The 27,796-nt window shown below is 34.4% G+C and overlaps 4 protein-coding genes across 9 annotated transcripts; 2 read left to right on the plus strand and 2 right to left on the minus strand.

Annotated features, from left to right (window-relative positions):
• Positions 1 to 858: 858 nt before the first annotated feature.
• LOC143177580 (uncharacterized) lies at positions 859 to 7,656 on the minus strand. Of its 4 annotated transcripts, XM_076375600.1 has the most exons (20): positions 7,138 to 7,274; positions 6,348 to 6,880; positions 5,987 to 6,283; positions 5,700 to 5,893; positions 5,292 to 5,613; positions 4,804 to 5,214; positions 4,644 to 4,722; positions 4,380 to 4,554; positions 4,168 to 4,300; positions 3,896 to 4,078; positions 3,369 to 3,446; positions 2,801 to 2,936; positions 2,591 to 2,715; positions 2,373 to 2,513; positions 2,262 to 2,285; positions 2,095 to 2,183; positions 1,930 to 2,027; positions 1,646 to 1,851; positions 1,274 to 1,572; positions 859 to 1,195 (listed from the first exon to the last, which is right to left on the minus strand). In XM_076375600.1, the coding sequence occupies exons 2-20, from the start codon at positions 6,799 to 6,801 to the stop codon at positions 1,001 to 1,003; spliced, it is 3,639 nt and encodes a 1,212-aa protein (XP_076231715.1). In that variant the 5' UTR covers positions 6,802 to 6,880; positions 7,138 to 7,274; the 3' UTR covers positions 859 to 1,000. The 4 variants fall into 4 exon arrangements, with proteins under 4 accessions (XP_076231715.1, XP_076231713.1, XP_076231712.1 ...); XM_076375598.1 differs by lacking the exon at positions 7,138 to 7,274 and adding an exon at positions 7,592 to 7,656 and having other exon boundaries at positions 2,095 to 2,285; XM_076375597.1 differs by having other exon boundaries at positions 2,095 to 2,285.
• A 1,017-nt stretch (positions 7,657 to 8,673) lies between these two features.
• On the minus strand, positions 8,674 to 10,978 carry Betaggt-i (geranylgeranyl transferase type-1 subunit beta). 2 transcript variants are annotated; one of them, XM_076375603.1, is made up of 4 exons: positions 10,911 to 10,978; positions 9,365 to 10,264; positions 8,895 to 9,255; positions 8,674 to 8,812 (listed from the first exon to the last, which is right to left on the minus strand). In XM_076375603.1, the coding sequence occupies exons 2-4, from the start codon at positions 9,896 to 9,898 to the stop codon at positions 8,700 to 8,702; spliced, it is 1,008 nt and encodes a 335-aa protein (XP_076231718.1). In that variant the 5' UTR covers positions 9,899 to 10,264; positions 10,911 to 10,978; the 3' UTR covers positions 8,674 to 8,699. The 2 variants fall into 2 exon arrangements, with proteins under 2 accessions (XP_076231718.1, XP_076231719.1); XM_076375604.1 differs by lacking the exon at positions 10,911 to 10,978 and adding an exon at positions 10,461 to 10,904.
• Zn72d (Zinc-finger protein 72D) lies at positions 10,924 to 19,570 on the plus strand. Of its 2 annotated transcripts, none has more exons than XM_076375601.1 (11): positions 10,924 to 11,189; positions 11,470 to 11,633; positions 12,383 to 12,724; positions 13,116 to 13,682; positions 13,758 to 14,471; positions 14,576 to 14,924; positions 15,000 to 15,187; positions 16,160 to 16,308; positions 17,526 to 17,621; positions 17,799 to 17,919; positions 18,188 to 19,570. In XM_076375601.1, exons 1-11 carry the CDS (start codon positions 11,140 to 11,142, stop codon positions 18,469 to 18,471), a joined length of 3,024 nt encoding a protein of 1,007 aa, XP_076231716.1. In that variant the 5' UTR covers positions 10,924 to 11,139; the 3' UTR covers positions 18,472 to 19,570. The 2 variants fall into 2 exon arrangements, with proteins under 2 accessions (XP_076231716.1, XP_076231717.1); XM_076375602.1 differs by having other exon boundaries at positions 10,925 to 11,189; positions 13,227 to 13,682.
• Positions 19,571 to 21,695: 2,125 nt separating this feature from the next.
• On the plus strand, positions 21,696 to 25,920 carry Ubi-p63e (Polyubiquitin-63E). Its single transcript, XM_076393134.1, has 2 exons — positions 21,696 to 21,838; positions 22,555 to 25,920. The coding sequence occupies exon 2, from the start codon at positions 22,561 to 22,563 to the stop codon at positions 25,756 to 25,758; it is 3,198 nt and encodes a 1,065-aa protein (XP_076249249.1). The 5' UTR covers positions 21,696 to 21,838; positions 22,555 to 22,560; the 3' UTR covers positions 25,759 to 25,920.
• Positions 25,921 to 27,796: the final 1,876 nt, after the last annotated feature.

Below are 27,796 nucleotides of genomic sequence, written 5' to 3' on the forward strand. Positions count from 1 at the left end.
ACAATTTATTTACATATATACAAGTAACATTTGTCATCACTGTAATATACTAAACTATAACTAAATTATTTGGAAAAGTTCCAAGTTTGTCAAGGTTTATATCGAAGTTTAAAATATAAAAAACAAGAATTTTTACCAAGCTAATATAAAACTTTCTTATTAATCTTTTTCATTTTGTTACAAATATAAATATTATACAATTTTAAAACGAATATATATATATATACACAATCACATACACGCACAATAGAAATTAAAAAATATATATCACAGATTTATAGCATGTTATTGTTATGAGTGTTTTTTATAAATATAATGTTCACATTCACGTTAATAGAATGGAAAATACAACGACTGTGCATATACACGATCATATCGTCAAAACTTCTTGCAACCGTGTTATGTTAGATTTTATCATTACATATTTGGAATATAAAAATACATGATTACTTGAAGTAAGTCTCTAAAGTTACTGTATATTATTTTAAAAACTACTGTGAGTGAAGAAAAAGTTGTTGCTTTACAATGAGTACACATAACAATAAATAAATTTACAATATCTCTAAACATTTGATTATTTAAGGTGTACAATAAATTAATATAAAAAATTATTTTCGATAATAAACGTTTCAAATTTAGATATTATAAACAAATATTATATATACTCAAGGAAAATATATTATGTTTTTTCAATTAAAAGATTATTTTTCTGAAAGTTTCTAATGCTTTTCATTACTAAATATTTTTTATACTTTTTATAGTAATTCTTATAACAATATTGCATAAATTTTCATTCCTCAAATATTACAAACTTTAATAATATTTATTTTCATCTATTCATTTCTTTAGTTGTTTATATCTTATAAAAAAGAAAATAATTATATTATAAAAAAAAAATTTGAATCATATTATGATTATGAACTGTATTTTGATGTTGATCTGACATATTTTTGTCGACTAGAATCATTTTTGCACATATTCAAAAATCATATTTTTATTATTACTCATTTTTGGTTTCTTGCATTTTGCAAGTTGTAATTTGTAAGGGAATTGAAAATAACTCTTCCCATGGTGGTTGTATTGAAGTAATTACTGTTTCACTAGCACTCACGGAAACAAAATCTAAGACCCATGATTCCTCTTGTCCAGCTTCTTCGTCTAAAAAGTTCAACGTTATGGATGAACTGTAATGTTCCTATAAAATGAGCAGTAAATTATAATTAAAAATGTGTTGAAAATATTCACTTCTTTATTAAAATTTAATATTACTCACTACTCCAATCAAATTGCTCATTGCTTGTTCCCTTATTACATGTGGAGTTTCTTTACTGCCTGGTAAAAGCCATTGCATGTTGCATATTATCAAGACAGATGCTGTCACAATTAAGCTGGATAACTTAAGTTGAATTTTGAGGTCTTGATATTTTAACAAGGCAGAAGAAAATAATGCAAGTAACCTGACTGAATCTCCCTCTTGATAATTCTTACAACTCTTTAACAGGTGATGCATCAAAATGGTACAATGCTCAGGAACTGAGAATTCGACTTCACAACTAGGTGGTAATGACAAGTCTGTGAAGAAAAGTTTACATATATCGGAGCTATAGTTCAATTACAAGTAAATGTTAAATAAATATAAATTTACCAGTAATGTAAAACAGAAAATTAGAAGTTCTTTGAAAATCTTGTAAAATACATAGAACTATAATAGTTGATTCTAATTCGCTGTTTAATTTGTTAGGTTGTTCTAACTCAATTAGTACACCTTGCTTAAATGGCAATGGCGCAAAAGATCTTAATCTGTCTATTGTCCAACTAATTTCTTCATGCAACCAATGTTGTGGATCCTCTCTAAAATATGAATGAAAAAATAAAGGAGAAAATTGAAAAATTAATTATAAATTAAAGCATATTACGATTTGTTTTTACCCTTCTAATCCATCGATTTTAAGAATATAAACTTTTGATGTTGATAAGACTAAACAACCAGGAAATGTATCTTTAGTATTCTGCATCAGAATATCCGCCTAAAATTGAATGAATAAGTTTGAGATATTCTTAAAAAATATTCGTTTGAAAATCATGATACATTACCCTAAGAAGAAGTACCAGTTCCTCGTTTTCTTGCTCGAACACATTCAATATGATATGTAATTTTATTCTGTGATCTATACTACTGAAATCTGTATAAGAATACTGAATATTAGTCCCAAGAAAGTTCGATGTTTCTTCTGCTTTTAACATTAATGGTTTGTTACTACCGATTTTTATACTTTGAAGTAAACCTATAAATTTTTATTTTAATTAAATAAAAATAATAATATTTGAAGCTCCTGGATTAAAATACTTAATTTAATTATAATTTTACTTACCACCTAGCATAGTAGTTAAATTAGTTACGGGTGTGAATTTCGTCTCTTTATCATTACTACTGTTAAGTGATTTTTCATCTGCATTTACTTGTCTGATTATTTTGTTTTCATATGCAGTACAAATACTGTCTGTTAAAGAACCTACAAATGCAATATGTATCAGTAATTATTAATTTGAGTAGTAATGAAACTTTTAATAAAAATTACAAATAACAAACCTGAAGAACTGCTCTCTGTTAATCCAGTTACGATTGGTGTAGCATCTGGTATTGTTAACAGAGATGGAGGAACAGCAGTACGCCTTTCTTCCGAAGAACGCTTTCTATGTGGTGTTAGATGAGTTCTACCACGAAAATATTACAAAATAATAAGTCATTTTATCAATAACTCAACATTAAAGAAGCAAATGGATTAAAAAATTAATTTACCTTGATGCTTCGTCCAAAACTTCAATACTACTTTGACTTGGATTACTAAGTATTTCTATATCACTTTCGTATTTCTTGTTTAGTGCATTCGTAGATGGAGTGGATTCTCTGGACTCTTCTAAACTCGTTGCTGAACCTAATAATCAAAAATTAAGGATATTCACAATAAAGAATAAGCATTTCTTGTATATTAGTGTTTAATACGAAACTTCTTAATAGAATAGATAAGATTAATATACTTTTTTATGTAGAAATAATAAGTACACATACTTTCCTTTGCTTTCAGCTACTATTATAAATGCAAATTAAATAAGACAGAAACATGAAAATAAAGCTATGAGATAAAATGATAAATGTATCCGGAATTAAATTTTATAGTTTGCTTACATTGTTCATACAACATATGTAATTAATATAATGAAATTTAAAAAAATGTAGGCCTAAGCTAGCAATAAAATTTCTATGTAACTAAAGTTTAAGTGATTAAGCAGCTTTCGTCCGTTTTTTAATCGTAAGGAAAGTTGAAAAAAAGAAAGTGCTGTAATAAATTTTCGTGGCTGAAGCTTACAGCAGACTTGAGCTTGGATGTGAGAGTCGGAGTGTACCAGAGAAGTGGTGACGGATATAGCTTCACCCTCCGTTCCACCTGCACCGGGATTAGTATGTTATGCTCCCAATCAATTGTAAAATGCATCGATATGCAGCAATACAATTAGTGCATTCACATTCAACTGATTAATATATATTATTTCTATTGAAAACTAAATGATATTAAAAATAAGTATCATAAAATACGGTATCTTAAACAATTAAGTACTTGGTCAATCCATTCTATAGGAACTTCATGAATATATGGCACGATCATTTTGTATTTAATATTTACAAATTTTGAGAAAAGTCACATTTTAGTAATAAAAATTGGGTTGTGCTATCAAATGTAACCACGTCAGTAGATTATGGAATAAAAACAAATACTATGCAGATACTGTATTACCAAAAGTTACATGCTTGTAATAAATGAATATATGTAACTTTTGTCAGTTTGTATATAATTGTATAATGTAAATTACATGCAAGAATCATAATTAAGTTTACCGATGCTAGAGAAAGATTCCGAATGTCGTAGTTTAGTTTTTTCAGCATTTATAAAAGATTGATCTTTTGCTGAAGATTCTGGCGACTGTTCAAAATTATCACTTTCTACATCTATAGTTGATATTTCATCTGTTTCTATGACAAGAGTGCTTTTGCAGGTGGGGCATTTTAATTGTTTCACATCTAAAAACAAAGTACTTTTCGCATCATAATCTTATAATTATTCATTTTTCTTTACAATATATATATTTGTGCCACTACGGAAATCATACCAGATATGGATGAACTTATTGCAGCAACGTATTCCGTATCTTGTGAAAAGTGAGTTGAACATTTCATACACTTGAAAACTTTTAACGATATCGATCGTTTCTTCATTCTTTCGCCTATTGTTGTTACTATTTTCTATAACATTATTGTATAATAATTTAATATTGTGTTATATTTATATGAGTGCTTAAGTTGTTCTTATTTTCTTTCTTACCTTTGCATCGTCTGGTTCCACAAAATACCTCCTATTTTGACGATTTTCACGAGTCGTATCGAAAATGATGTCTACTGTAATTGGTTCACTTCTACCCAGTACACATGACAACACAGAACTAGTTGACCAAGAGCATTTCACTTTTCCAGTTACTGCATCTCTCTCTTTAATATCACTATAATTACAAAATTGATATTACTTAACAATACAATGAAGGTGTATTAACAATATTTATAATCTGTGAATAAACCAAAAATCACTTACTCTAATGTTATTATTAAAAGTAATTCTTCTAATTCGTTGTCATCCTTTTTCTTCTGAACTAGATACAGGTCTCCTGTTTCTAGATAAATAAAAATTTACAATTAAAATAAACATCTTTCATAAATATACACACATGTATTTTACTTGTAATTTAAGATACCTTTTTCTGGATCATAGAGAGGTTCAGGTATATTTACAAGAGTTTGTACAGTATCATTGATCACTGCAACCTCAGAAATAATTTCTTCTTCATTAGATACCACAGCTTCTTCTTCTCTATCTTTATTAGTTTCACTGTTTTTCTTAATTAAACATTCAGGATTTTCTTCTGTTGCAGTTTGTGTGCTACTTATTGCATAAGTAGCAGAGTCTTGAGTACTTATCATACTATTTGTATCATCTAGAGCTTTTGCTACAGAGTCTGGTGACAAAGTAGAATATGATGAGGATTGCAAACCCATAATATCTTGAATAAACACTCCAGCTTGACTGCTTAACCACCTGTCTTCACCAAATTTTTCTCTTAATGCCAAAATTTGTTTCTTTATTTCTAAATGATCTTTTGAAGTTTCTATAAAATAAAAATTGGAAATAGACGCAACATTTACATTGTTGTTTATAAGTTTTTTATGATTAATAATTCCTTACCTAAATAAGAACTATGAATACTGGAAGGTACATTCGATTCTTTTTTTCCTTGTTCATCATCTGCAATAACAGCTTCTTTTACATTCGATTTTTTCTTACTCTTGGATAAACCTTTATCCACATTGTTTGTAGATTTCCCAGCTATGAACTCATAGAAAGTAGATGTACTACTTGATGCAGACAAGTGATTAGAATTCAACGAATTTGATACAGAGGCAAGAAATTCGTTTGATGCAGATTGATCAGATTTAGTTGCCAGGATTTTATTGAGTCCAATACTTTGTTTCTGTGATCTTGACAATGGTAAATGATCTAAAATTAACTAAATCATATTTTATTTGCATTCATGTAATACTATTGAAATGTTTTTATATTTTATAAGACTATAGTGTTTAATAGATGATTTACCTCACTATTGTTTAAACATGCACGTAAATATTTCATACATAGCACACGATGTTTTGGGTGATATGATAAAGGATTGCCTTCTAAAGATATCCATAACAAAGCAGACATTTTCTCCAAAGCCCATAAAATTGAATGTTCCATTAAGCAATTATATGACAAATCTAATTCTGTTAAGCATACTAAGTTTTGTAAACCTAATATAAAAAAGCAATTCAAATTATAAAATACACATACAATATATTAATTGATATAAATATTATACAAAAATTAATGCAGAAATATATTACCGTTTAAATTTTCTATATAATTATTTTTGAGAACTAATACTTGTAATGAATGCGATGCAGCTTTATTAAGCACAGGTATTGTCTCAAGCTTATTATATCCAAGGTTTACATATTTTAAATGTGGTAAACAGGATAATTCATCTGCAGATGTTATCAAGTTATGACTTAAGTCTATTATCTGTAGCCAAGGTGCTAATTCCAAAGATTTATCCAGATGTTCCAGAGCATTGTGAGGTAATGCTAAATGTTTCAAAGAACCCCACACAAATCCAATGCCAGCATCTCCGCCACAACTAGCTATATACAAATTACATGTATATCAATTAAGTATCTATTATAAACATTTTACTTTCATAATTACCTAATAATTGACTCACGGAGCAAATTCCTTTCCTACCAGCACAGGTAATACTTTCAAGTTGATCTCTGACTCCTTGAAGTCCTTTTACAGATTCAATATTGATTTTTTTCAGTTCTAAATATTTTAAATATCTAAACTTTGTGATATCAACAGGAATTTTGGGATTGTTTATGCAAAAAATAATTTTGAGACCAACAGTCTTTTGTACAAAATCATGTAAAAATTTCAAGTTACGAAATATCTCTGTCTTTGAACTGTTGCACACTTGAAAGGAAGATTCTAAATCTTCAGATTCATCCACAATTAAAGAAAAAGCTTCATTCAAATTATATAGCAAAGTGGCTGGTAAAGAAAGTTTACTTGTTGCACTTAACACTTTATCTCCATTTTGATGCAACAGTTTTCCAAGTTCTACTATTTCTTGTAAATTCATTGTATCTTGAAAGTTATCCATTTTTGATGTTTTATAATTTACCAAAACAAAGGGTCTCCAACAATGTTTATAATTTATTCTGATCCGATTTCATATTAACCTAGATAGAAAATAAAAATATTAAATTTTTTCACACATATTTAGTCTGCAGCAAGTGCACTATAAATGCCAACCAAATGAGTCAATTAAACCTCTGCTCTCTTACTTTTGAATACAATGATTAACTAATAACTCTGGTTTTATTTTATTTTATATTTTATATTTTATACTTTGTGGTACCTACAAAACATGTTTAGAAGGCAAAGGCTTAAAATTTGCATATTCTGTAAGACTTACTAAAATATTATATGTACGTACACCACTTAGATCATCCACATTGCAGATAACAAATGCATAATTATGTCACAAATAATGCAGGCAGTCTAGCTTCATACATGTTATCACAAATGAGTAAGAGATGAAATATATGTAGAGAAAACATTCGATGATTATTGTTGTAGAATGTGATTAATCATTATGCAATCCAGTAACCTTAATTTACGTTACTGCTTTAGAAACACTTTTCGTTTTAGAAGTCCTGAATCATATTTGATAATTAGACACAATGTGATTGTTCCGTTCGGAATTGATAATTGTTATTATAGAATGTGATTTAATACGCAGTACGACGCATTAAATGCTTTTCAAACGTTACTTATAATCTGATCGCAGTATGACAAAAAATATGAAAACGTTTCTGGTGTACATAGAGATAGATAAGTTCGTCTATTAAATTTTAAACTTCAAGACGATAACAGCACGACAGTTGTACCTTATAACGAAAACTTTAACGAATAACAACGTCGAAATCTCCAAAAGGATCGAACAATGGTATAAATGACATACTGTCAGCAATTTACATCATCACACGATACGATAGTGTGAATATTGTTATCTTTATTACATCTCAGATCACGCTAGGTGGCAACACTATATTGCCATTGAATTCCACAATATAGTAGTCGAAATCACTGATCTATATATAAGGTGTTCTCAAATTTTTAGAGGTAGGTTCTAGATACGAAGTAATGAAAAAAGTTCATGTGCTATGTATAAACAAGATAAAATTCAAACTAATTACACCACTCACAAAAAAAAGTGTAGTCTTTGAGTCACCGATTTTAATGAAACTTTAGTTATTTTTTATTTTGTACTTCTTATAGGCTTATGTTTTTACTTAATTTTATAAAATATAAATAATGTAAAAAGAAATTAAGATACCTGTATTTAAACTTAGGCCATCCACATAGCAAAAAAGCGCTGTACTTAAGTGCCCATACCACTTCATTCCTTAAATTTAACATGATTTCTACTTAATATAGAAAATTCAAAGTACATGATTTTAAAATTATCTTACAAAATAACATGTTTAATCTGATTACTTTGTTTTTTTACTTGAAATAATAGATATTAAAAATTGCATTTGTTGAACATAAACTGTTTATTTTCTTTTTTCTTCTTAGAAATTAAAAATACATGCTTTTGTGAGTTTTCCTACATATGATGAAGGAAAACGACTGTAAATGCTTATGCGTATGGGTTTTTTACTTTGTTAGAATATTTCACGGTTTAAAATAACGGATCTTAACTGTAAAATGCTGTGGCGTTTATACTATCGTTCTTCTTCTCGCTGCATTAGACGTATTCGTTTCAACAAGTACTTCAGGTGCAAAGAAAGAGTTGGTAACATATCTTAAAATCAGAATATTCTTGATAATTGACGTTCTTAGAATAAATGTCCTCGGCACAGAGAGTTCATGGAAACTATGCAAAGAAGACGCATAACAAAATGCAAAAGTAGTTTTACAATCATATTTTTACTCTGTGCGTTTGATATGATATTTAATCGTTGCAAATAATTTGTATGATCGTTAATGGCGTTACCATACTTCATGAATTTTTAATAAATGCTTGTATGCTCGATCAGAGATGTTAAGAGCAGCATGCATTGCACATAAATCATTTTCTCCTAAAAGACTCAAACCGCACAAACCTAAGGATCAAATAAATATGCAATACATTAGTTTTCGTATGAATGAATTCTTTGCTTTATATCTAGTTTAGTAATTACATACCTAGGTATGTATGAAGGGGATCAGGTTGACAATTACCATACTTTGCAAATCCCCCTATAACAGTATCTTGGGTACTAAGAAGAAATGCTCTATTTTCATCAGGATCTAAAAATTTGTTAACATCAAGCAACTGTAACGTTGCTCCTATCCAAAAGCTATAACAAGTATCACATAGCTTTCCAGGTCGTCCGTGGAAACCATTAGTTTGTCTCATAACACACCACCTTCTCAGTCTGCTCAACTGACTGTCTGTCAAAACATTATGAAGCTCGTTCATCAGAAACAGACTAGCTACGGCACAGAATGTAGATCCACCATGCGATTCAAGGCCAGGTCCAAAGCCCATTGCTCCATCATACGACTATAATCATTGTTCAGATATTGTGCTATGATAAAAGTGAGTATACAAAGCCAGTTTTTGTTAATATTCTTTGTATACAAGATGGAAAGAAAAAAGGATAAAGACTTACAATGCTTTTTAAAATGTAGTCAATGGCTTTTGTCTTATCCATACCCGACCAATCGTTCAAAATTGTAGCTATACAACAAGCACAGTAGAGGAACCTTATATCACTTTCGCATCCTAAGACCATAGCCGTAAATGATCCATCTGGATTCTGACAAGCTCTCATTCCTTCAATAATGGACTTTCTGTCCACCCGACTCAAATCGTCACCAAGAATCAACAGTGTGACTAAACCAATATATGTCATTGTTATGTGACCACATTGATACTTGGTAGCTTCTTTTGGAACAGTAGTAGACAGTTGGAAACCAGACCGTGGTCCAGCATTAGTAACTTGGAGCTTATAGATCCAGTCTATTGCCGCTAATTTCGTTTCTTTACTAAGATCATTTAAAGCATTCAATAAATCTAATCCTGATATCGCGAAAAACGCTATCGTAAGTCTAGAGCAATCGTGCTCAGCCATATCGCTGGGCATTATTTGTAGTAATCTTTGGAAATATTTAGCATGCTTTTCCGTCACTAACTGTGGCGGCATGTTTTAACGTATGCAACAATAGCAATGACAGTAAAAAAAAGAAAAAAAAAGTATCACTTCAAGCCTGCGTTGACGTACTAGAAAAAAAACGTTACTTTGAAATTTGCTGTGTGACAGGAATAGGAGTCTATTGGAATTGGTAGTAAAATCTACTAGACGGCGCTCCAATTGATAATCGAAAAATTCATATAGAGGTGAAACTCCGGCTTCAAGTGCGCATGAACCTTTAAGAAGTATTCCGTGAATACAGCGACAGTGAAATTAGGAACGAAATTCAAACGTTAACTGATTTATTTCATTCAAATTTTTCAGTATCTTCATCTTATCTCAGCGATGTTAACGATACCAACGCATGGAATATTCAATCTGAAATTAGAGAAAAGCTACATTATCACTTTTCCTCAATTATCTACTGTCCTATAAAAAGTGACAGAGACATTTTTGGTCGTAAAACGACATAAGTCACATATTTCGTTTTCGATATATTAACGTTTAAGCCGTGACCTCTGCCCGTTTCTTACAGAGAGTTAATTTAATTTTGCATAACAAAAAAAAATCTTACTCGTAGCCTCTAGTTAAAGCATAAGCCCTTTTTGGAAACGCGACTTATGTTGCTTTACGTTCCAGTCGCATAGTCACAGAGCCGCAGGTATCTCTTTAAAGATATGATAACACTGCTCCTAAAGGAGTACACCAAATTTTGGGGGCACAAACATCAAAGGTTCCGACATGAGTTCACAGAAGTTTCGTCTCTGTATGAATCGTCGGTGATAGGAGGCAATTACTACTAGGGGGCGTCGAAAAAAGCCATCGTGAACGCACGCGTCACCGGCAAACTAGCTCTTCCTTGCGCACGCCGGACGTTCGCCGCAACACGCACCAGCCGCGAAAATTTCGCAAACTACGTACTACCCGGGAAAGCAGAGATAACGAGGGTCACGCAGTAAGTTAAGCTTCAATCAACCGTATACACCTGTCCGCTTCGTGAATACTTTCTCGCGGTAGTTTATACCTGGCTAGTACGGTAGCGCGTTGATTTGCGCGGAGGTAGTTTTGTCGGAGGACGACGCAGGGTTCTCGTGGAAGCGGCCACTGAGGGCGCGGCATTCTTGCAATTGTTGCGCCCGGCTCCAACAGAATAACCAATAGGAGCCGCGGCAGCGCCGTCATTCTATCGAGTTCGTGGCACGCCCTACAACTTCCTCCATTGTCCTTCTTTCCGGGATTCTCTGCGAGGAAGGATGGCTCAGAACAATTATTTTGGGTTTACTCACGGCGGAACGCAATATGGGTACGAAATCGACTGCATACCATAATTATTAAGTAGCTAGTGTTAAGTTTATCGAAAAATTGTGACGATAATTGCGTTGGCGGGAGTAATAACTGTTCGTTAAAATCGGTGCACGCGAGAGCCCAGCCGGCTTAGCCGCCATTTCTTGCTGAGAGTTAGAGCGTCCATCGAGCGTCTCTCCTGGGCACGGAACCGATAGAGGTCTTTTTCGTTTTGCCCGTTTCCATTTTTCCAGCTTAGTCCCTGCCCGTAATAAAATCTATTTTGTTCTTTCGAACAGAGCGACCAGCGCAGCCGCTTATCAAACCGGGCAAGCGGGATACGCAGTAACTCCAGCGGCAACCGCCGCCACGTACACTCAACGACCCGCTGCCGCCGCGGCTACAGGTTACGAAACTTATCAAGCGGCCGCTGCTGCAGCCGCTACTGGGACCACATACGCTGGTAAGATCGTTTTCCTTCCTTTCGTCAACTTTCGCGGCCTCTCTCTTCAGTTCTATCCTGCTTGTAGAGTGGAATGTTCAGGGATGAGAAGATAGATGGATAAAGGAATGCAGGTTTCATTGGTTATAACTAGGGATGGGATTGGGTACTTTGCTAGTAATACGGGCAGTTTGGAAGATAAAAACTATATTTTTAAGTACCTTCGAACTTAAATGAGATAGATTCGGATCTTTCTTTAGGAGTCGGAGGCATACTTCCAAGTTGACTTGTGCATTTATGAAGTAGAATTGAAAGTTCAATGAGTGTCTTACCAGAAACTCTACGTGCTTCTGGATTAGTGTTTTTTTTATCTTTGAAATCAATTATGATTCTATTTATACATGATTTAATTATAAAATGTCTGAAATTATAGGAATGTATAAGACTTCCACATAGGCATGTTTCTTGTAAAATATTATTAGTAAACTTACATCTCCTTCATCTGCTCCACCTTTCCTGACCTCAGATACACCAGTGCAACTTTTTACATAAATGTTTGAAAGTCTGTGTATATCTATGAGATTAAGAATTTATTGTTAATTCATTGAACAACACTAGTGGCTATGTGGAGTTACCAGAGTATTCCTTTTGCATCTGACTTCTCATTTTTGCACTGTAAAATGTTTTACTGCACATAATTTTTGATAAAATTAAAGTGAGATATCATGAACATGAGTTGTTAATACCATTTCATTCTTGTTTTATCATAGCTGCTAATCCTGGTACTGTGGCTCAAACATACGATTACGGTTACGGACGTGCTGCACCTGCAGCTACATACGACGCTACTAAGACTTACTATCAGCAACCTGCTGCTGCTGCAGCAACTTATACAACTACTGAGACACACTACCAAGCTGCAAAGCCTGCATACAGTACAACCAGTGCTTATACAGGCACTGCAAGACAAGCCACAACCACTGGACAAGCTAAGACCTATCAAGCCTCGAGTACAGCTTATCAGCAGTCCAACCCTACCCAAAGCGCAACTTATTCTTCGGGGTACACGGCACCTGCTACTCCGGCTGCTACACCATCAACAGCAACAAATAGTAAGTTTTCATTATATCGTATTCATATAATTGTGTCGATGTTTTTCGCCAAAATTCCGATATCCTGCTTACGCGTCGTGTTGACCGTGATGTAGGCATTAATAACATGAAATTGATCCTCTGAATTAATGTACATGAATGATACATTAAATTCTGCTAATGTTTTAAACTATAATTTCGTTTAAAAGTTTAGCAGAATGCTTTTGGAAGTTATCAAATTTGTACAAATTTGATTGTATAAGAACTTTTAAGTACTATGCAGTATACTTTGCAATTATTTCAATGAGAATGTGAAGTACTCATTCCAATGAGTACAAATTAGTAGAATGGTTCCATGAATACAAAGAATTGATTCCTCCAAAGTTTGAGGTTTCAATTTCATTTCCCTTAGAAACGGCGAGTACAACGTATTCCGGCTACGACGCAGCGCTATATAGCGCTGCGACTATGTATGTAGCCCAACAGAGTGCAAACAGCAATTCAACTAACCAGAAGACTGGAGGTTGGCAGGGCTACGCGCGGAAGGGATTTGGCGTTGGAGGGGGAGGGATGAAGGCAATGCGGCCCAAGCAGCCCCCCAAACCTCAACAACTACACTATTGCGATGTCTGTAAGATCAGCTGTGCTGGGCCTCAAACATACCGTGAGCATCTGGAGGGTCAGAAGCACAAGAAGAAAGAGGCTTCTCTGAAGGTACCACAGCAGCCGCCAGCACGTGGAGCCGGCAACAGTCTACGTTGTGAACTTTGCGATGTCACTTGTACCGGAAATGACGCGTATGCTGCTCATATCAGAGGCGCTAAGCATCAGAAGGTTGTCAAGTTACACACTAAACTTGGTAAACCAATACCAAGTGCAGACCCAACTGTATTAAATCCAAAACCAGCAGCTGCCGCTAACACTGCAGGTGCTAAAAAGCCTACAGTAAGAGCTACTCCTAAAATCAATTTTGTTGCCTGTAAGTATCTTCTACACTTGTTCTCTAAAATTCTTGTAAACTATTATGTTATATAATAATACGCAATGTTTGCAGCTGGAAATTTGGGAACAGTGAATCAAAATCAAACTACGGAAATTAAACAGGAAGAAACTACAGCAGAAGAAACTGTAGAAGAGACAACTGTCGACGAAAAAGATATCCAACCAGTTGGTCAAGAATACATAGAAGAAAATAAATCAGAGGATGGAAAGATCATTAGTTTCAATTGCAAACTTTGTGAATGCAGATTTAATGATCCAAATGCCAAAGATATGCATATGAAAGGACGAAGGCATAGGTTTGCTTATAAGAAAAAGGTTAATCCAGATTTGGTTGTTGATATGAAACCAAGTTTGAAACAGAGGAAAATGTTGGAAGAGAAATTACGTAGACAACAGATGCGAGATGAATATCTACGTCGTAGAGAGGAAATTAATCAGTTAGGACCAATGGGCCCGATGATGGATGAGGAAATGATGTATTGGGAGGAAAGACGACGATACGAAGAAGAATGCGAGTATTACGAATGGTATCGACGTTATGGACGAGGTCCAGGAGCGCCACCAATGCCACGTCCTTTCCCAGGACCTCCACCTATGATGATGTTCCCTGGTCCTCAGAGAAGGCCGGATTCGTCCGACGATAAACATGTATTAGCCCATCATACAACTATTTATCCCAAGGAACAAGAACTGCTGGCAGTTCAGAAGATAGTTTCTGACACTGAAAAAGCATTGAAATTCGTGTCTGATACTCTGGCAGAAGCTGGTAATTATTTGTTTCCTTTTCTTGCTTGTGCTTTGTTTATCTTGTATTTTATCACAATTCTCGTATATTAAGAATTTTCTGAAAATAATTTCTATTAATAATAGGTAAGAAACCAACCCAAGCCAATACGAATGCTACACCAGCAGCTCCTGCTACGGCAGTTCAGCAACCACAACAACAACAAGCACAGCAACCACCACAACAACAGCAACAACAACCACAACAACCAAATGCAGATGCAGCGAAAGCAAAAGAAGAGGCTGAGAAGAAGAAGAATGCAACGCCACAGAAAGAAGATGGCAGTGATGGCAATCTGTTCTCGTTCCAGAAGGAAAAAGAGGACTCGAGGATATTGAGGGGTGTAATGCGCGTTGGCAATTTGGCAAAGGGACTCCTATTGTCTGGCGATAACCATGTTTGCCTTGTAGTTCTATGTGCGGAAAAACCAACACGGTAAGTTGTAAGAAATATTACGGTATTCTTTATTTTGCATGAACTTCTTCCTTTACAATGTTATTTTTCTTGTAGAACTCTGTTGAATAAAGTTGCTGAAATTCTACCGGCTCAGTTGAAGATCGTTGCTCCAGAGGATACATACAACGTTGGAAAGCATCCAGAATCGGCTGCTTTGACCGTTTCGGGAGGCAGCGTCACCGTCAGCGTAACACTTACCAGCCCACTAATGCGTGAAACACCTAAACCAGCAGCAGCCGCAGGTGATTTGATCGTTTTATATTTTGATAGTGGCCAAGAAAAGGATAACTGTGATAATTTAGTAATTTTTCAGAAAAGCATCTTTTATTTTCATGCTCTTTCCTCGATCACGTAATTTATCAATTTTGTTTGTTCTTTTCATGGCCCGAAAGCTTTTCTGTATATTTTTTTAAGCACCAGGATGATGCAGGGGCAGCCAAGGACTTCAACGGTTGCCAGTGTATATACGCTCTAACATACAAAATTCTTTTCCTTTCCAATGCAGCTGCGAGATTTTTAGTGTGTCCACGATTAACTATAGTTTATACCTCTGAAAAAAGAATGTTAGAAAATGTAAGAGCGTACACAAAAGTAACAATAATTTAAACGATTTAACGGAAAAGAGAGAGCGTAAACTTGATACGATTAAACGTCGCTTTTCTTCATTTTAAGTTAACTACTAGCAGTATATTTTCTTAGTTGTGTCGAATAATAAGCTAAGCTGGAGTCTCCACTGAGGAAGAGTATGTTTTGAATGTGTAGTATGAACGTGGACACGCTTGTGGTATGAGGAAACAACGCTGAGGCAATCTCAAAACTATGGACTTTTTGATCATGCATTAATGATTTAAAAACAAAAAGAAAACCCTCTATCGTCGAATGTTTTACACTTGCTATACGATGCGCAGTGAACTCCTTATTCTAACCGACGATTCTCTTGATAGCGTTACGCATAAGTGAGAAACGTCGGTCGTTCTTTTAAAGTCTTACAATGTGAAAAAGGACGTACATGAATGGGAGTAGCTCGGCATTGTCGTGTACTACATTCGATTAGGTTTATTTTTATTTCGATGAGAATGTTTTAGGCTACGCGTCCAAGTTTAAACGTACTTGAGTTAAAATGTAATCATAGAGGGAAAAAAACCCAATTTGGGCATGATCAAACACTCTAAGTGTTGTCTAAGCGTGTTGTGCTTTCTTTGTTGGAATCTCAGATAATGCTGGACAGCAGCAACAGGGAGCTGCTCAACCACAAACAACGCCTGCGGCGCCCGCTGTGACGAAACCAGATCCACCAGATGTACTTCCCAAGGCTAAGTGTTTGGAGGCTTTAGCTGCACTCAGGCATGCCAAGTGGTTTCAGGTTTGAATCAATCAACTCTCAGTTCAAGATCTCGAATTGTTGATGCCATTTTGTTGGCACTAACGACTATTTTCTGTTATTTTCTCCTGATACGCGATACGCGTGCAAGTTGTCCTCTCTCTCTGTCCGCAAAAAAGAGCAGTCTTAGAACTTCCAGCCTTGTGACAATTTTATTTTTATTACCATCTTCTTGTTGATATGATTTTGTCTGAAATATTTATTTGATCGCGTTTGATGTTTGAACTTTCTTTATATCTACCAGCATCCACTTTATCCACTTGTATTAACAAGAAAATTCTCTCTGAAAGATATTGAACAATTCATAGCATTATCTGTAGCTTATAAATCATTTTATGCTTGCTCTAAGTGGATGACAGTGACAATGTTTGATTATTGAAGCTTTGATTAAAAGAGTGAACATCTACGACTGATTTGTTATAAGCAGAAACATTGAACGTGTTATCAGATAGTCTCAGACAAGAAGTTCAAGCATTATGTAAGTGTGAACTATTGCGACTGAAATATTTATGCGCACTGAAAGCATTTACATTTGCTTTGCTTCTAATCATCAACATCCAGAATAATAGGAAACCATTCGCGGAAAATCATTTATAAATCAGTAATTTCTCTTAAAAGGATGTAGTTTTGTTTATTTTGTTTATAAATGCACTGAACTGCTTTATAATGCTTATGATCAAGCTTATTCATTATTCTGGATTAATCTTAATATGCATCGTAGCCTAGACTGAGTCTGTTCTAGGTCTGTCTTAGAAGTTACTCGAATTAGCGTATTGCTTTCTACAAATATGTACCTGTTCCATATTTTTTACACAATGTGCGTTGTGAGCACCGTTAAATATTAAAAGACAGACAAGCACAAACACACAGTGGTGTCATAAGTATATCGGGTGTTTTTCAACTTATAAGTTCAAGCGTTACATTTGGCACTTCGTCAAGAGTGCACATTCTTTTTAATACGTTGTAAATTTTTTTTTAAAATATTATGTTAGGTATTAATTGTTCAGGAAATAATTAAACACCCGATAGTTTTGATATGGGCTAATACTTAGGGGTTATAGGCACGAGGCTGGGAGGATAGCTAAAGCCCACACAAAGCAAATTGAAAGTAGTTTAGGGCGTCGCATCTCCAGAAGACTCAGAGACTTTTATTCGTATATTTAATTGTATGTACTGAAATACTTAATCATATTTAACAGGCTAGAGCAACTTCGCTGCAGAGCTGTGTTATGGTCATTCGCATAATGCGTGATCTTTGTAACCGTGTACCCACTTGGGGACCATTAAATCCATGGGTTAGTATACTTTTTAATACTTTCTTTATCTCTATCTTAGTTTTTTAAAGTTTTTAAACTTTATTTTTATCTTTGAAAGATGTATTTTTCTTTTTTATAATAATTTATCTGTTTTGAATCACTAATATCTTAGAAATAGCAATCACTAGTTAAATGATAATGTTTACCCATTTTTAGGCATTGGAACTGCTAACTGAAAAAGTGATTAGCACCGCTGGAGGACCTCTTAGTCCAGGTGAAGCTTTAAGGAGGCTCTTGGAATGTGTTGCTGGAGGAATATTACTTCCAGGAAGTCCAGGTATATATTGTATTTATTAAGAACAAACTGAAAGATACGAAACTTCTAAATAAAATTATCGCATAAAATGATGATACAGATGACGAGACTGAGCATATCGTGAAACTTATCATTGATTCTAAAATCGAGTATTTCGGCTTTAGCGTCAGGATAAGATATTTTGCGATATTGCATAGATGATTTGGCAATCTGATTTTTACCCGTTCTTTTAAAAGTTACATGTACAGTCTATTAAAATGTAAATACATACAAGTAATATTCTTTTTAGGATTGTCTGATCCATGTGAAAAGGAACCCGTCGATGCAATAGGTAATATGACTGCTCAACAAAGGGAGGACATAACTGCTTCGGCACAGCATGCTTTGAGATTAGTCGCGTTCCGTCAGATCCATAAAGTTTTGGGTATGGAACAACTTCCACCACCTAAATATAAAGGCCGATTTGCTCGAAAACGAAGGCGCGATAACAGTAACGGAGAAGGAACGGACAGTGAGGCTTCAAAGAAAGATAAAAAGGCAGAGGAGATCAAAATGGAGACAGACTCCAAATAGATCTACCAAAATATTCGCTTTATCGATCTACTCATAACTTATATAGTATAAGAAACAAATTTCTCTCGTGTCAATTGCTTGTTCAGTGAAACGTTTCTATACTAGGAAGCCATCAAAGTTTGGTACGAAACTAATAACCTATCATTGTGCAAGTACGATTCTTTTTAAGTATGTACTTGTGTTTGGATGACTAATGGCATTGTTTTAATTTGCAATTGCGATTTCAATGGCGACAGTAGTAAAGTCAGACTGTATGACCGTATGCTTTGACTTTATTTACGAATGAATAAGGTCATCGAATTTTCGCCTCGCTGGTAGTACTAAGTTTGACATTTTCATAAGGGAAATGACGTGATTACATCTGTCGTGTTGGGCGTCTTAATTTTTAAATAGAAGAAAAATGGAATTTTACGAGTTTCATTTGTTAGAATAATTTTACAAGGTATTTCTATGTTGCAAAAATATAGACGCTATAACTTTTAAGATAAATAAGAACTTTTTTTAAATCTTATTCTGTAAGATTTTTGAAAACTCAAGACCTTTCTCAAACAGGCAATTGGTACGATTAGTTGCAGCACTAGGATTTTGTCGGAAGAAATGAATGCGTTAATTAGTTCGAATTACTTATTTAGCTATATTTCAAAGTCACAATATATGATGAAAAAGTTAAATAGAGAGGGTGATAAAAAAAAAAGTGAACATTTATAAGTTTTGAAGTTAAGCGTAGGTTAGTTTGTATTGAGAATTCGTGTGTATGTTGTGTGTGTAGTCGTAAAAAAGTGCAGTATGGTACTCTGCACCAAATAATAAAACTCGTATGTTCACGTCGCGTGTCCTAACTCACGCAGAAGATTCCAAGAAAGCAGAGAATTGCAAATCAATTATTGACATTAGACGCTTTGCTGTCCAATGAGGGTTACAGTGCACGTGTCAAGAATTCCTAATATTTTACTACAGATTTTGTTTAAAAATCTTCACCGAAATTTGAACGATCACTATCAAAACGGTGTCATTTAAATCAATTTCTTTCTGACACAGTGTATGGATCTTCTGTTGTACACATGCAAATCCTCTTTGAATAAATTGAACATGCATGCGATATGTATAAGGTTTTCCTTCACTTCCATACTCCTATTTGCGTATTTAGTATCGTGTAAGATTTTTTAAACAATAAAAAATTGGACTAAATAAGAATCCTCTTTAATAAAAAGGCCACACACACAATAGCACTCAGACTGTATAATTATGGTTATTAGGCAATTTTTTACAAGAACAAACACTTGACATACAAAGAAAATTGATTTATTTTTGAATGGCACCGAGCAGAACTGAGACTGATACTGTATTAATTTTCTAATAAACGTATTAGAAGATAGTGTGCAAAAATTAATGATTTACTTTACGTTGAGTTACAAATATAACATTACTTAATGTTGATTCTGTTTGGTGCAGCTAGTCTTTTCGATAAGAATATTCAACAATTTAATCCTGTCATTTCAATTTTTCTCGAACTTTGTACTCCGTAGCCGTAAATATGATTAATTTTAATCTTATTGACTGAACTGGCACATGCTTTGAATTAATATCAACTTAAGCATTAGCCATTTTCGTTTCCTGTTTTTGCAGTATTACTTAAAATACATTTGTACATACTCGAATTACATGACATATGTATCCTTATAATTTATTATCATCTGAACCAAATATTAATGTAAACATCGTGTGCTATAAGTTTGCAGGCATTTTGCAAAGAAAATTCGCAAACTTTCTTCATTCAGTTCTTGTAATCTAGAAAAATAAATGTGTGTAGAGCCTTGAGGAATTTTCAATTCAAGTATAATATATTATTTGATCAGTATTACAAATTGGATAGTATCATGAAAGTAAGCTCAGTTACTTCATTTATGTACTTATGTATAACGAAAATTACATCAGTTTCATTTTATATTATTACACATGACAAAACAGCTTTACGTTTTGTTCATTTTAAAATAAAATACATTGGAATTTGAAGGTAAATTAAAAAAAACCGAATCATGCTAAAGAAAAACTAATCATCCATGAAGTCTGCGAGTTTTCATTTTTCGTTTTTCGTTTTACATCGTTATAATTAATAAAAATAAAATCATAAATTTGTAGTTGACTAAAATCGATTATTTCGATGTTATCACCGAAACGTCAAACAATTAAAATAATGTATATAGTTTATCATAAGAAAATTGCATGTTTTACAAAGTATCATGTATTTCATATGAAATTCATCATATAAAATTTTTTGTTCCAACTAATTGAGCCATAATTTAACTCGTTTCTTTCTCTTTTAAACTATTTTAGAAGTGACGATAAAATAAGAATACTACGCAATAATAAGCGATGTACGTTGTAAACTTATTTATAAACGTTTGGTAAGTACTTCCAGGAAATGATCAAGAATATAACTTTGTAAATAAAGAAAATACCTATTCTATTCCTAAGAGAATAGTAAGAAACTATACCAAATAAAGTTTATAATATAACGTTCATATATTTCTTCTAGACTTCTAATTACATTTATAAATTGTTGTATTTAAAATTCTTAAATTACTCTTTTTTTTTGTAGTTATTTACAAAATTTCACTATTTCTGAAATTGTTGCATCATCCTAACGTTACAATGCAATCTAACGTGATTCATGACTGCTTCTAAGAATACAATTAATTTTTTCAAATAGTTCAATAAAGTTTTGTATTAGATTTAATGCATTCTTTCGGAGAGTACATTTATCATTAGATTTATGTATTTGCACACATTTAATACTACTTAATTACGATTATGTAAACTACTCATTGTTTACAATAATTACGTTCAATTTGATCGCAAAATCTGCTGGAAAAGTCTCATCGTGCAAAACAATGAATCATCACTTTCTTTTGTTAAATAATTTAGATTTTTGTGCGCCATCTATTTCAATCGAAATGTGACAGTTCAAAGAAGGATAAGATATATCAATAAAAATTCTCAGTCGAACAGGAAACTACATCGAAAATGCCGATAAGCTACAAATAATTTTTTAAATAATGCAAGGTCAAAGAAGTTCATCGCACGAAGACTATAATAAAATAGTCTTTATTCCGGAAACCAATCGGACTTGGCTACGTCAACGCCCAATGACGACAGAAAATTTAGCCCAATAAGCGTCTTCATGGAAGACAGTTTGGAGTAACTGCGCATGATCGGTGCCATTTTGTACCGTTAGCATAAAAGGAACGCACAGGGCAGACTCGGTTCAGTTCTACAAGCAGTTTCAGAGAGATTTTGGAAGAGGAGTCAGTATTTAGTAAATTATCCTGAGAAATTTTCGCTGCATTACGAGCTATTACAACAGCAGGTAAGAGCCTTAGTCCATTTGATAATTATTCTACAAAGAATATCGTTTAATATGTATTGTTTAGTAGTAATCTAAATATTTCTCAAGCTTCGACTCCTTTGTCTACGTTTTTATGCCTTATAATTATAAAATAAGATGTATAAAGCATTGAGTTTACTTCTGATTAAAGTTAAGAGTATAAGGTTCAACACAATGGGATATTTGTCTAATAAGTTACATATTTCGGCCTTGGGGAGGGGTTAAACATATCCATTGCCTTGGTGTGCTATTTTTGGAATAATTTCGAAACTATGAAATCAGTTGATTATACACGTGTGTATGTGTGTGTGTGTATATCTAAATACAATGTTATAACTATATTGTAAGAACGACGAAGCTGATTTTTCTGAAGTTGCAAGTATTGCAATATTCTGAATAAATCTACGAGTTCCTTACTGCGTAGTAACAGAAAACAAAATGGCGGACATTGATTCGACAAATCGACGCCATTGAAGTATAAGGAGACAGAACGTTCTAGAACTTTTCCTACATTAATAGGATTTACAGATTTAGATACATTTTTGGGAAATTCTCAGGGTGCTTCTAATTGCATAAAACATACGTATATTTATTAATATGTACGTTAATTATATTAATGAACCATACAAATTAGAAATTTATATTACTCATAGTTTAAAATTTATCGTAATTCTAATTGTTATTTTTTTGCCTTTTAGATAAACATGCAGATCTTTGTGAAGACGTTGACAGGCAAAACAATAACCCTTGAGGTTGAAGCTTCTGACACTATTGAGAATGTCAAGGCTAAAATTCAAGACAAAGAAGGCATTCCCCCAGACCAGCAGAGACTGATCTTCGCTGGAAAGCAACTTGAAGATGGACGCACGCTCTCTGACTACAACATTCAAAAGGAATCTACCCTTCATCTGGTACTCAGACTGAGAGGAGGAATGCAGATCTTTGTAAAAACGTTGACAGGAAAAACTATTACTTTGGAGGTTGAGGCTTCTGATACCATTGAGAACGTAAAGGCTAAAATTCAGGACAAAGAAGGCATTCCCCCAGACCAACAGAGATTGATCTTCGCTGGAAAACAACTTGAAGATGGACGTACATTGTCTGACTATAACATCCAAAAGGAGTCGACTTTACACTTGGTACTCAGGCTGAGAGGAGGAATGCAGATCTTCGTAAAAACGTTGACAGGAAAAACTATTACTTTGGAGGTTGAAGCTTCTGATACCATTGAGAATGTCAAGGCTAAAATTCAGGACAAAGAAGGTATTCCCCCAGACCAACAGAGATTGATCTTCGCTGGAAAACAGCTAGAGGATGGCCGTACTTTGTCTGATTATAATATTCAAAAGGAATCTACCCTTCATCTGGTACTTAGGCTGAGAGGAGGAATGCAGATCTTCGTAAAGACTCTGACTGGAAAAACTATTACTTTGGAGGTAGAAGCGTCCGACACCATTGAGAACGTCAAGGCTAAAATTCAGGACAAAGAAGGCATTCCCCCAGACCAGCAGAGATTGATTTTCGCAGGAAAACAACTTGAAGATGGACGTACATTATCTGACTATAACATCCAAAAGGAATCGACTTTACACTTGGTGCTTAGGCTGAGAGGAGGAATGCAGATCTTCGTGAAAACTTTGACAGGAAAGACCATTACTTTGGAGGTTGAAGCTTCTGATACCATTGAGAATGTCAAGGCTAAAATTCAGGACAAAGAAGGTATTCCCCCAGACCAACAGAGATTGATCTTCGCTGGAAAACAGCTAGAGGATGGCCGTACTTTGTCTGATTATAATATTCAAAAGGAATCTACCCTTCATCTGGTACTTAGGCTGAGAGGAGGAATGCAGATCTTCGTAAAGACTCTGACTGGAAAAACTATTACTTTGGAGGTAGAAGCGTCCGACACCATTGAGAACGTCAAGGCTAAAATTCAGGACAAAGAAGGCATTCCCCCAGACCAGCAGAGATTGATTTTCGCAGGAAAACAACTTGAAGATGGACGTACATTATCTGACTATAACATCCAAAAGGAATCGACTTTACACTTGGTGCTTAGGCTGAGAGGAGGAATGCAGATCTTCGTGAAAACTTTGACAGGAAAGACCATTACTTTGGAGGTTGAAGCTTCTGATACCATTGAGAATGTCAAGGCTAAAATTCAGGACAAAGAAGGTATTCCCCCAGACCAACAGAGATTGATCTTCGCTGGAAAACAACTTGAAGATGCACGTACTCTGTCTGATTATAACATCCAAAAGGAGTCGACTCTGCACTTGGTACTCAGGCTCAGAGGAGGAATGCAGATCTTTGTAAAAACGTTGACAGGAAAAACTATTACTTTGGAGGTTGAGGCTTCTGATACCATTGAGAATGTCAAGGCCAAAATTCAGGATAAAGAAGGCATTCCCCCAGACCAGCAGAGATTGATCTTTGCTGGAAAACAACTTGAAGATGGACGTACATTGTCTGACTATAACATCCAAAAGGAGTCGACTTTACACTTGGTACTCAGGCTGAGAGGAGGAATGCAGATCTTCGTAAAAACGTTGACAGGAAAGACTATTACTTTGGAGGTTGAGGCTTCTGATACCATTGAGAACGTAAAGGCTAAAATTCAGGACAAAGAAGGCATTCCCCCAGACCAACAGAGATTGATCTTCGCGGGAAAGCAACTTGAAGATGGACGCACGTTGTCTGACTACAACATTCAAAAGGAATCTACCCTTCATCTGGTACTCAGGCTGAGAGGAGGAATGCAGATCTTTGTAAAAACGTTGACAGGAAAAACTATTACTTTGGAGGTTGAGGCTTCTGATACCATTGAGAATGTCAAGGCCAAAATTCAGGATAAAGAAGGCATTCCCCCAGACCAGCAGAGATTGATCTTTGCTGGAAAACAACTTGAAGATGGACGTACATTGTCTGACTATAACATCCAAAAGGAGTCGACTTTACACTTGGTACTCAGGCTGAGAGGAGGAATGCAGATCTTCGTAAAAACGTTGACAGGAAAAACTATTACTTTGGAGGTTGAAGCTTCTGATACCATTGAGAATGTCAAGGCTAAAATTCAAGACAAAGAGGGTATTCCCCCAGACCAGCAGAGATTAATCTTCGCTGGAAAACAGCTAGAGGATGGCCGTACTTTGTCTGATTATAATATTCAAAAGGAATCTACCCTTCATCTGGTACTTAGGCTGAGAGGAGGAATGCAGATCTTCGTAAAGACTCTGACTGGAAAAACTATTACTTTGGAGGTAGAAGCGTCCGACACCATTGAGAACGTCAAGGCTAAAATTCAGGACAAAGAAGGCATTCCCCCAGACCAGCAGAGATTGATTTTCGCTGGTAAGCAACTTGAAGAGGGACGAACATTGTCCGACTACAATATCCAAAAAGAAGCTACCCTTCATCTTGTACTCCGACTGCGTGGTGGAATGCAGATTTTTGTTAAGACACTCACAGGGAAAACGATTACCTTAGAAGTGGAAGCTTCTGACACAATTGAAAACGTCAAAACGAAAATTCAAGATAAAGAAGGTATTCCTCCAGACCAGCAGAGATTGATCTTCGCTGGAAAACAGCTTGAGGACGGACGTACGTTATCCGATTATAACATCCAAAAGGAGTCGACTCTTCATCTTGTACTGAGGCTCAGAGGTGGAATGCAGATTTTCGTGAAAACCCTTACAGGAAAGACCATTACTCTAGAGGTTGAAGCTTCTGATACTATTGAAAACGTTAAAGCTAAAATTCAAGACAAAGAGGGCATTCCCCCAGACCAGCAGAGGCTGATCTTTGCTGGTAAGCAGCTTGAAGATGGACGCACACTTTCTGACTATAATATTCAGAAGGAATCTACCCTTCATTTAGTTCTTCGCCTTCGTGGTGGAAATTGATGATTCCTAATCCTGATCTCGTTTTAATATATAAAATTTTATGACATAGAAATAAATTTTTTTACTTTTTATTCTTAATAGCTACTGATCATGTGATATATTTGTTGATGGTACAACTCCCATAAATGGAATAAATAAATAAAGAACTGACAAATTAAAAAATGTTTTTATTTTTTCTTTAACTTTATAATTATCGAAAATACATATAGTTTAACAATAAAGAAATTTCGTCATGTTACTTTTTCAAATTGATGAGTTCAAATGTAATTCTTTAGGTATTGTAACATTTTATTGTTAACTCTATGTAATAATTGATATACAATGTCTTTTTGTAATGTCATTGATTCTTTGAGTTCATTACGATTTATGTCATTATCATGTCGAGTGTTAGCCATATAATGTAGATAACAGTCGTAGCGCCCCTTGCGGTAGGAGTTGGAACTTAATTTTGTTACTATTTCCAAATCTAAATCGCGCGCGGCGTCAGTGCATTTTTGATACGCTTGGTAGTCAGACGCGTGTAGTATCTCATTCTGTTATACCTAAATTTGTCTGATTCTCTTCCTGAGTGTTTCTGACCATTTTTAAGGGTATGTGTTCTTAGTTTCAGTATACTATCACCCATTTAACAAAAAGTTTACTTAATTTACAAAGTTAGTAAAGCTTCGATTTTGCTGCGATGTGTATATAAGTTTTCTTCTTTGTTTAACAGTTGATTACGAATTTTCTAAGTTCATCAATTTTAGTAATTGACTTTTATGTGATTTTTAAAGCTATTGTCACATTTCAACCGTAAAATACGAAAGATTAGAATTATCTTACTATAAACGTTATAAAAAATATTTTTTGGAAAAGTTCATATGAATTCAGATCTGAAAGTAATTCATTAAGGAAGTCAAACTAATTGAACAGTTGAGTAATTAGAAAAACAGAAATTTTAAGTTCTATGTGAACTTCATCGATCATTTAACTTTCTACATGTGTTTTATCAATTTTTTATCAACTTATTAGGTCACTTCATATTTAATTTCGCATCGACAGTGACTATAAATGGCTTCAAAGCTACCCAACTGCTTGTTTTCGAGGGTCATGAATTTCGGGGGGCCCAGAGACCCCCGTGTAAAGGTAGGTCTCTACCCACAGAAAACTGCGATATCGACAGTCGTGGCTGTTTTATCAATCATATTTACGCAACTACATTATCCAATGTGGTGAAGAAACGTATATATATTACCACAAGGAAGTTGCTACGAGAGCAGGTACACAAAGAAATAGATGAAATCAATATTCCCACAGATCTTCCGTGGGAAGATCTTCCGCATTCAGATGCGGATACGATCAGCGATCTTCAGATAAAGAGTAAAGAGAAAACCATCGAAAGTCTTAAAAGCATCTATAGTCACTGGCATCGGTAACATATTTTCAATTCTTACCATTGATGACGCTGCATTCCTATTTCACGCGTCGTCGCTAACGTTGAGCGTGACAATTGCTTTAGTTTGATACTTGTTGTCTTTCATAAAGTATAGATGGCGTACTTCAGTAATTCAAATTTCCCTCTTTGAACTTCAATCTTTATTTCGTCATAGAATGTAATGCACGTAAGTCACATTCGTTTTTCTCAAAATTTTTAATCTATTCAAGACGAAAATTTGCTTGTAAGACGATCTGTAAGAACCGAAATTTTTTTTGTATTATTATATTACACACACTGTGTGTTCTTCGTTTTTTCTACCTCTGTGTTAAGGATACAAACTTTAAATTTCTTGAGATAAGTTCTGTAGAATACGTATTCAAATTTAGAACCTCGAGTTATGACGCCCGCATTCTGTATAGTGTTTGATAATCGAAACATGAACGAACATGCTATTCGAATGTTTCCCGTATTATATTTTAACAAATTTAATGAAGTTGAACAGGGTGATGCGTAATCGCCAGTGGCACTGGCGACGTATAGTCGGTCTATAATTATTTATACTTCAGCTACTCCGATGCATGCACGCGCGGCAATTCGATTAAAATTTTCACGCGTTGACGA

Source organism: Calliopsis andreniformis, chromosome 3, assembly GCF_051401765.1.
Source record: "Calliopsis andreniformis isolate RMS-2024a chromosome 3, iyCalAndr_principal, whole genome shotgun sequence".
NCBI classification, from domain to species: domain Eukaryota; kingdom Metazoa; phylum Arthropoda; class Insecta; order Hymenoptera; family Andrenidae; genus Calliopsis; species Calliopsis andreniformis.